At 38.2% G+C, this 9,691-nt stretch overlaps 1 protein-coding gene across 1 annotated transcript in view; it reads right to left on the reverse strand.

The window, feature by feature from the left end:
• The window catches only part of prt (portabella), a 94,906-nt gene extending 85,510 nt beyond the window's left edge, over positions 1-9,396 (reverse strand). The window contains exon 1 of the mRNA XM_068228735.1: positions 9,267-9,396. Within this exon, the coding sequence (XP_068084836.1) occupies positions 9,267-9,396 (130 nt within the window). The remainder of the gene's footprint in view (positions 1-9,266) is intronic.
• Positions 9,397-9,691: the final 295 nt, after the last annotated feature.

A 9,691-nucleotide genomic window follows, 5' to 3' on the forward strand; every position in this document is an offset into this window, starting at 1 on the left:
AAAGATCTATGGCTATGCAATCTAACTGGCCTCCTGAATCTAACTGATCTGATATGTCCTGCTGAAATCCCACCAGTTGTGCCTCGCAAGAAAATTTCTTTCTAAATCCGTACTGGCTCCTCATGAACCAATTTTTATCATCACATATCCCTCTGATGTACTTTGCTATTAAACTCTCCAGTATTTTACAAACTATACTGGTCAGGCTGATTGGTCTGTAGTTCTCTGGTTTCCTTTTATCACCCTTTCCTTTATAAATTGGTATTATTATAGATTCCTTCCATTCCTTTGGTATCACACTATTATTTATGACATAGTCAAAGAGAAATTTTAAATAAGGCACTATATACCACCCCATTGTCTTTAATACCTCCCCAGTAATTTGATCACTTCCTACTGCTTTTCCTTGCTGAAGCAGTTGGATTTCTCTGAAAATATCTTCATTTGTGAATGAGAAGCTTCTTGTTTCCCTCTGTGTCTCTCCCTCTCTATCTTCTGTTACGGTTTCCAAGTCCTGACAATTTTCTACTGAATCTCGGAATTCCCTACTAAAGAGGTTTGCTTTCTCAGTATCTGTTAAATAGTGTTCACCCCCTTCTCCCACCATTGTAGGAATTTGGATTCCTTTTCCTTTTTGATTCCTAATATATGAATACAGCTTTTTCCATTTCCCTTTGTGGTCATTACCCTCTTGAAGAATGCCATTCATATAATTCTCTTTTGCTTCCTTTTTCACTCTATTCAGTTCCCTCATTAGTTGTTTTCTAGTTTCTCTATTCTCCCTACCTTCTTTGATTTTCCTGTTTACTATTCTACATTTTCTTTTTAATTTTCTTATTTCCCTTGTGTAATAAACAGGGTCTGAGGTCATTTTACCCTTCTTAACAGGTACAAATATCTTCTCTCCTTCCCAAATTATTCCTTTAAATTTAGCCCAAAGTGTATCCACATTATTCCCTTCACTTATCCAACAACTGAATTGTGATTTAAGGTAAGTCCCAAATTCATCAACTTTAGTTTTTCTGTATAATTTCTTGTCTTTTGTGACCCTCTTATTAAGCATTTTTGGTACGAGTCCTACGTCCATTATTACAGCCTTATGGTCACCTATTCCTTCAATTACCTCAGTTTTATCAACAATTTCCCATGGTTTAACCAAGAATACATCTAGCAAGTTATTGAGACGAGTTGGTTCTTGTACTACTTGTGTAAATCCTCCCTCCCAAATTAACTTATTTGCCAGTTTCTGTTTATGGGCTTCACTTGCAGCTCCATTCCATTCAACTTCAGGCAAGTTTAGATCTCCCCCAATTATTACTGTATCATTATTGTTTTTATGAGTATAATCTATTATTTTCTCAAATATTTCCATATCTCTTTCCTCTCTTCCAGGCCTATATGTTCCTATAATTCCCACCTCCTTCGTATTATCACAAACTAATTTTATCCCTAATATTTCATCCCTTTCATCAGTAAACCATTCATGCGAACAATAAGTTTCCTTCACCAGAATAAATACCCCTCCTCCTTTTTTATCTCCTCGGTCTCTACGATAGACTGTATACCCTTCTGGAAATACTTCTGTATTACCCACCCCTTCTCTCAACCACGATTCCACTCCTATCACCACATCCGTCTCATAAGATTCCATCAATGTACCGAATTTTAATTGTTTATTTACTACACTCTGACAGTTTACCAAGAGCAATCTCAGACCTCCTTCCTCCCTAAAACTTGACTGTTGCAATTGGGTAATGTTTGACTCATGAGTTGAGAACTTCCCTGGAACCCAGATCCTTGTACATAGATCTTGATTTAAGGGTCTGGGTTTTCTGGCAAGTTTCCCTGTATGTGCCAGTTTAGTGGTATGGGTTTTCTTAAGTACCGATTAGTTTGCAAATCTCTGTTGATAATTGTAGCAATTTGTCTACAGAGAGTTGCTTTTCCATTACCATTTAGATGTAACCCATGTCTAGTGAACATTTGCCTGCCAAGACCTAAAGTATCTACCGGTACTACATAGACATTTCTAAAACTCTTACATAATCTCTTGATTTTTATATTTACATCATGTACAGCTTTGTTCACACATGAGTCCTCTAAAAGGTCATACCTGGGTGGCACATTTACTACAATTACTTTTGAGTCAGGTAGTTTGGAAATCTTACCTCTGAGAGTCGTAATTAGTTCCTCACCTTCATTTGCAGCAATGTCATTTGTACCACTCACAATCACCACATAATTGTCCTTCTCTAACACAGGATCACAACTTGAAAGGACGTCTTCAGTTTTGGCACCTGGTTTTATTAGTCCTAAAACCTCAGTCTCTGGATTCTGCAGCTCATCCTTGATGCCTTCTGCCATACCCCGCCCTTGACTGTCTGCGTAGAGATGAATCTTTGGCGATCTTGACTTTCGGTTGGTTTTCTTACCTCCACTGGATTTAAAATTATTTGGAAAACTTGGTGTGTCTTCTTCTGGAACTTGCTGCAATAACTGAAATCTATTTTGGCACTGCAAAGAGTTTTTTCCCGGTTTTAAGTTGTACGTAGTTTCTCCCATATGTTTAACATTAGGCCTAAAATGGCCACGCGTCACTTCCGTCCACGGCGATCTTTCTTCTCCAATGTCTTCTTTATCTTCCAGTTTCTTTATTCTGTCCTTTAAGCATTCATTTTCATGTTTCAGACCGCATAAGTCCTCTTGTAGCACTCCTAAAATCTTAATTATAGTTTCGTAAGTCTCTCTTTCTTGTTGTTCTGCCTCACTATCAGTTTGTTTACACTCGGGACACAGCCACTCACTTTCTTCAATATCAGTCCTATTTACAATATTTGCACAACGAAAATGGTACCATTCATCACACTTACGACACAGAATCCCATTTTTAACTACTCTTCTGCATTTGCCACATTTTTCACTGCATCTTACACCATTATCTACTACGGATATCACAGACTCACACACAGTAGTCGCCATCTTGAAAACATCATGTCAAAATTCTGCTGGGGGACTTCAATGCACAAATTGACAAAGAGAAGAAATTTAGGACCACTGTAGGACTTTACCCTGCTCACAAAAGAACCAATAAAATGGAGAACGTTTAATTGGCTTCTGCGAGAATTTCGATCTAATTTCCACAAAAGAAAATGACATGGAGATCCCCGAACATGCATTTAGGAGAATTTCAACTAGACCATGTGGCTATTTCCAAGAAAAACCAAAAAGAAATTATGAACGTTAAAGTCAAAAAGGGAATTATTGACTCCGACCACCACCTATCTCTTGTTAAAGTAAAGTTTCAACCCAACAGGAAGAAAACCAAAACATTCAGAAACCCAAGAATCGACCCTGAATTTCTGAGACAGAACTCAGACAATTTCCTTGCGAATATCTCCAACGATGCTCCTTCAAACTGGCTAGAACTCAAGGACACACTCTTGAAAGCTTCACAAAACATCAGCAATCCCCCAAGGAAACGCAAACACAGGTGGTGGAATGACACCTGTGACAAGGCCATAGAAGTCAGAATTAGGTCCTGGCTAAACTGGAGTTCCCATAAAACTGATCAAAATCGTGATGATTTCTTCAAAACACAGAAACAAACCTCAAAAATCATCAGATCTGAAAAACGAAAATATGATCAAAACAGACTGGTAGAAATAGAAGAAGATTTCAAGAAAAACAATACACGGAACTTCTACAGAACATTCAGAGAAGAATTATCCAATTACCAGGCACCTAGTCGCTGTTTCAAACGTACAGATGGGACTTTGGAAACAAGTAATAAGGGAAATTGTGAACTCCTAGCAAACTATTTCATGGACCTTTTAAACTGTGAATCTCCAAAGGAACAATTCACCTATGAAAAACCAACACCTAATCCAGATTCAGAACCCCCCACATTACAAGAAGTCAAACAAATAATCAGAGATTTAAAAGACAACAAAGCACCAGGAGAAGATGGAATAATCGCTGAAATGTTGAAAATTGGTGGTGACAAACTGGCCCAGAGTATTCAAAAAATCTTACAGGACATTTGGTTTTCTGAAGAAATTCCGGAGGATTGGAAATGTGCATTGATTCACCCACTTCACAAGAAAGGAGACAAATCAGATATTAATAACTACAGAGGAATTTCTCTCCTCTCACTCGCATATAAAATCTTCTCTAAAGCTCTACTTAATAGATTAGAGAAACAAACAGACCACCTGATCGGAGATTATCAGGCTGGATTCCGAAAAGGGAGATCCTGCGCAGAACAAATCCTAAACCTAAAAACCATACTACAGATTCGCAAAACCAAACAAACAGTAATCACCTTTGTTGACTTCAAAAAAGCGTATGATTCCATAGATCGGCAGACCCTGTTCAACATACTAGAGGAATTTCAAGTCGACAGGAAAACGAGGGAATTGATTAAACAAACTCTGACCAACACAACATCAAAAGTTAAGTTCTTGGGAGAATTTTCTGAACCGTTCGAAATCAGAACTGGCGTCCGACAGGGAGATGGACTATCCCCACTACTATTCAATTTAGTTTTGTAAAAAGTGATTCGTGAATGGAGAAAAGAAACTAAAGGTATAAACATTGGCAGACTTCTTAAAGACAAAATTCACCTTGACTGCTTAGCTTTCGCAGATGACCTTGCGATCCTTTCGAACAACAGACAAGAAGCAATCCAATCCATAGAAAAATTGAATGAAATAGCCGCAAAAACCGAACTTCAAATTTCATTTGAAAAGACGCAGTTTATGGAAGGAACTAAATCAAGATTCGACAATCAACCATTAATCACCAATTGTGGAATAATTTCCCAAGTAGACAAATTCAAGTATCTAGGTGAAATTATTCAGCCAGCAGGGTTAAATCAGGAAGCTAACAAAGAAAGAACTGCTAAACTGCAAAGGGCTTACAAAATCACATGGAACAGATACAAAAGATGTATATCAAAAAATGCAAAATTACGACACTACAATACAGTCATCAAACCAGAGGCACTTTATGCATCTGAAACACTGATCATTGGCGGCAGGTCACAAATGAAAAGCATTGAGAAACAAGAGAGGAAAATTCTCAGAAAAATCCTAGGACCAAAGTTCGAAAATGGAATTTGGATGAAAAAGAAACCACACGAAATTTTTCAATTCACAGAAAAAATCACAGATACCATCAGAAAGAGACGACTAAAATTCTACGGACACCTACACAGAATGGATAACAACAGGCTGACAAAGAAAATTCTAAATCTAGCTCTAACCCTGAAAATCCGCAACAATTGGTTAGCAGAAATTCATGAAGATCTACAACAAATGGGTATCGAGGACGAAACCATTCAAGATAGAATGAAATTTAGAAGCTTAGTAAACAAACATAAATTTGCAGAGAAACCAACAAGAAAAAATACAGGCTGGACAGAAACACGCAGAAAGGAACACAGTGAAAAAATGAAGAGATATTGGGAAGAAAAGAAGAAGAAACATTGTGCAAAATAAGTTCAAACGCGCTCCACAGCTGGGCACAACGAATCAAAATAATAATAATAATAATAATACTAATAATAATAATAATAATAATAATAATAATTATAATAATAATAATAATAATAATAATAATAATAATAATACTAATAATAATAATAATAATGGAATCACGTAGGCCCTATACAGGAAAATTATGCTGTCAGGGGTTTGAATCCTAATGCACTTGTAGCTATCTTGAGTGTACTTTTCTCCCTGGTATCTTGCTCTCTTTCTCCAGGAAAAGTCAGGGACAGTATGATACCTCATCTCAAGGCCCAGGACTAATACTAATCCTAAGCTCAACATACTTTAATGCATCTTAAAGTACAATGAGCTGTTGGCCAAACGATGTTACAAAACCCTAATACGAGCACAAAAGAACAGAAACTCTCAAGCAGCGTAGGCTGTCTTTGCACCGGAACTGAGAATGGGCACTCTGATAATATACGACTTAAAATGTTGGTTCTGTAATAGAACTGGAGTCAGAATTACAAATTTAAGTTCCGTCTTCTAATGTGTATGTATGTTGGGTAATCAGCCCGAAGGCTGGTTTGATCCTCTGCAGCTTCGCCAACAGCTGTCATAAATAGCCTAGGCGTCACTGAAGAGGCGTACTAGGGAAACGAGGAGTGAGGTAGTTTCCCGTTGCTTTCCTCACCGAGCCAGCAGTTGCTCTTACATATCAGTCTGCCAAGCCCACTGAAATGTATGCACCAACTGACCCTATGAACGATATTTTCACACCATTCATAACAGGGACTGGCTGCATAAGGAATGGTATTACTAGCATCACTCATACCTCAGTCACTTTCATATTGTCAAAGCCAAGGATGAGACTGTGACAGGTCAATGAAAGTAACAAATTTGATATAGCCCATACCAGAAGAAAACACTACATCTCGCCAGCAAAAATAATATCACCTTCCTATGGAAAAAATGTAGAGCGCCGTCTCTCTAGTTGGTTGGATTATAGTCAACAGTTGGACGCCGTAGTGTAAATTCGTCCAGCAACTATTGAATCACGTGAAGTTTGCGGAGCTGTCTAACTAGCGCCTGGAGTCCAATTGACCGCCGTGAGGTAATTGAGTATGGCAACCATTCACACACATGTAGCGTGCGGGATTGTCTAACTTGTGTCACAAAACCTACAGCGGAACCCACGAATGTAACACATCGTTATCTCGATCGGTAAAGAAATGAGAAGTGACTTCTTCACAACTGCGCTATGCAAACAACCAACTAAATGATCTCGGAGGGCTTTCTGAAAAGTTACCAGCTGCTAAAAATACCTGGTACAATAATTTAATTTTGTAGTGAGTTTCACTAACCACGAAATCAAGACACAATATAAAGATAACAGTAAGAGACTGGGTTATTGGGCCGTGTGTTTGTAGCATTTCGCCTGGTCGTACCATCTGGGCTCGTCAGTTAGACTGGCACCCCTTTCTAAGACGCTATTTAGCAGTAGCAGATCGCATTCTGAGAATTCTTCTACTTTAGCAGTTTAGCAATCCTTATTTTCTAACTCGATGAGGTCGTTAGACGATCTGTCACTCTGGACAGTCTAGCATCGAACGCGGGGAGCTCTGAACAGAAGGCTACAACGCTGACCATTGAGCCAAGGTGCCGTACGAACATAATAATGTTATATCATTGTCTTAAAATGTATACACCAGGAACAACGTGACAAAGATTCTATTCCTATTTCTAAAATTACTGATCTCTAACGGATTCGAACTCGTAATTTTATGCATTGGTGCAAGGTCTCTTGGTTGTAATGATGAAGACGATTATTATTATTATTATTATTATTATTATTATTATTATTATTATTATTATTATAAAAATCAAGTTCCCACGTTTATGTAACTATTGTTATCGTGATCATAGCCACAGAACATCCTGTTTTATGTGCAATTCGAACCATTGGATGTGACTTTTCATTTCAAAATCGCCACATGCATTGATAGGGGGTTTGAACCACGACCATCTTGGCGAGAAGCCGGTGACTGCATCACTCGGCTATCACGGCTTTTTATATTCTTCTTTTCTTGCATAATTATTATTAGCCTACATATGGATATTCTAAAAACTAACACTTTCAGAGACACTGGAATTACAGAGTCATAGGAAATGTACCGACAAACATATGTCATATTAAGACACACTTGCCCTGAATTAGAATCAAACTCGAGATCTTAAAAGATCAACACAACCAAGTAGACCACTCTGGTTGACCTTCCTTTCATCCTTAATATGTCTGATATATTTGAAATTGCCCTGAGAGCACTTATAAGTAAGTTACTCCATCGATTAATCAGGAAATTATTTAATCGAAAAAGTAAACAAGCAGCCAAGTAAACGAAAAAGGACAGGAAATGAGTAAGCTAGCAAAGAAGCAAGCCAACAAACAAGCTGGAAGGATATAAATAAGTTGGTAAGATAACAACCAAGAAATCGTTCCCTCAATCTCTTTCCCACCTTCGAAGATATTTGAAGGCATACATACATACATACATACATACATACATACATACATACATACATACATACATACATACATACATACATACATACATACATACATACATACATACATACATACATACATACATACATACATACATACATACATACATACATACATACATACATACATACATACATACATACATACATACATACATACAACCATGCATGCATACATACATACAACTTTATTATAGACTGATATGCCATTAGCGTTTAGTATGGAAGCGTCTGTGAATTAACTAAACGCCTTTAAAATCCTCTATTTGCAGCTAGCTCTGTCGTCTTGTTTAGTCCTATGCCTTTTATATTTAGAAACTAAGTCTAACCATGGCCGCGTTGTTCTTCTTTTATTTCCCTTCCTCTCAGTGACCGAGGTAACCTGTCCTCCTCCATTCACCTCGCGTGATCCCACCACTGAAGCTGTTTTATGCGTACAGCTTCATCTATCGAATTCAATCCTAACCTAGCCTTTATCTCCTCATTCTGAGTACCGGGCGAGTTGGCCGTGCGCGTAGAGGCGCGCGGCTGTGAGCTCGCATCCGGGAGATAGTAGGTTCGAATCCCATTGTCAGCAGTCCTGAAGATGGTTTTCCGTGGTTTCCCATTTTCACACCAGGCAAATGATAGGGCTGAACCTTAATTAAGACCACGTCCGCTTCCTTCCAACTCCTAGGCCTTTCCTATCCCATCGTCGCCATAAGACCTATCTGTGTCGGTGCGACGTAAAGCCCCTAGCAAAAAAAAAACATTCTGAGTAGCCTCCTGCCACTGTGCCACCTGTTTGTACCAGCAATCATTCTCGCTACTTCCAAGTCTGTAACTTATGAATAAGATATTCTGAGTCCACCCAGCTTTCACTTCCGTACAGCAAAGTCTGTCTGAAAACAGGCCAGTATAAACCGTGAACTCATTCCATTAGCTTTTCTGCACCTTGATTCAATCTCACTTACTGTACTATACTATTATCCTGGAAGAGCACACATCATAAATACTTTAAATGATCTACCTGTTCCAGTTTTGTGTTTTCAACCTGATATTCAATCATATTAAGTTTCTTTAGCCTTGCAAATGCTAATTTTCATATACCGGTACTCATAATCACGTAAATTAATTTATTAACCAGTACGTCTCACCTGTCATTTAAAAATGCTTACTTTCTACTGTAATTCCCCCACAGGTTAGCCGAATAAAGCTTGTAACGAAACTCACCTACGACAGTGAGTAGAATGTTGTCCAACAGCAGCGTCACGTAAACGAGGAAGACGATCACGTGTTTGGAATTGCGCACGCCAGCCAGAGTCCACGAGGAGGTCGTGCTCAAAGCTTCTGAAGTAGCCATGACTAACAAGGAGAAAGATCAGGTCCTAAACAATAAAGCAGTAGATTTAGTAAGAAAAAACAACTTAGTAGCTTTTTAATATATGTACACTGGTGGAGTTAATATGATCTACTGTACTTCGTCATTAAACACATAAGCACTCAATAATAAGGATCAAACATCTGCAAGGTGATCAGCCAAAATTAAAGAAGAAATACAGTAAAGTCTTTAAGAAGATCGTCATTGGAGAGAACCAACAAGTTTGTACTGACCTCACCCTTCTCTTTATATGGAGGCTGATTTGTAATATAAGCCC

This window comes from Anabrus simplex, chromosome 7, assembly GCF_040414725.1.
Source record: "Anabrus simplex isolate iqAnaSimp1 chromosome 7, ASM4041472v1, whole genome shotgun sequence".
Taxonomy (NCBI): domain Eukaryota; kingdom Metazoa; phylum Arthropoda; class Insecta; order Orthoptera; family Tettigoniidae; genus Anabrus; species Anabrus simplex.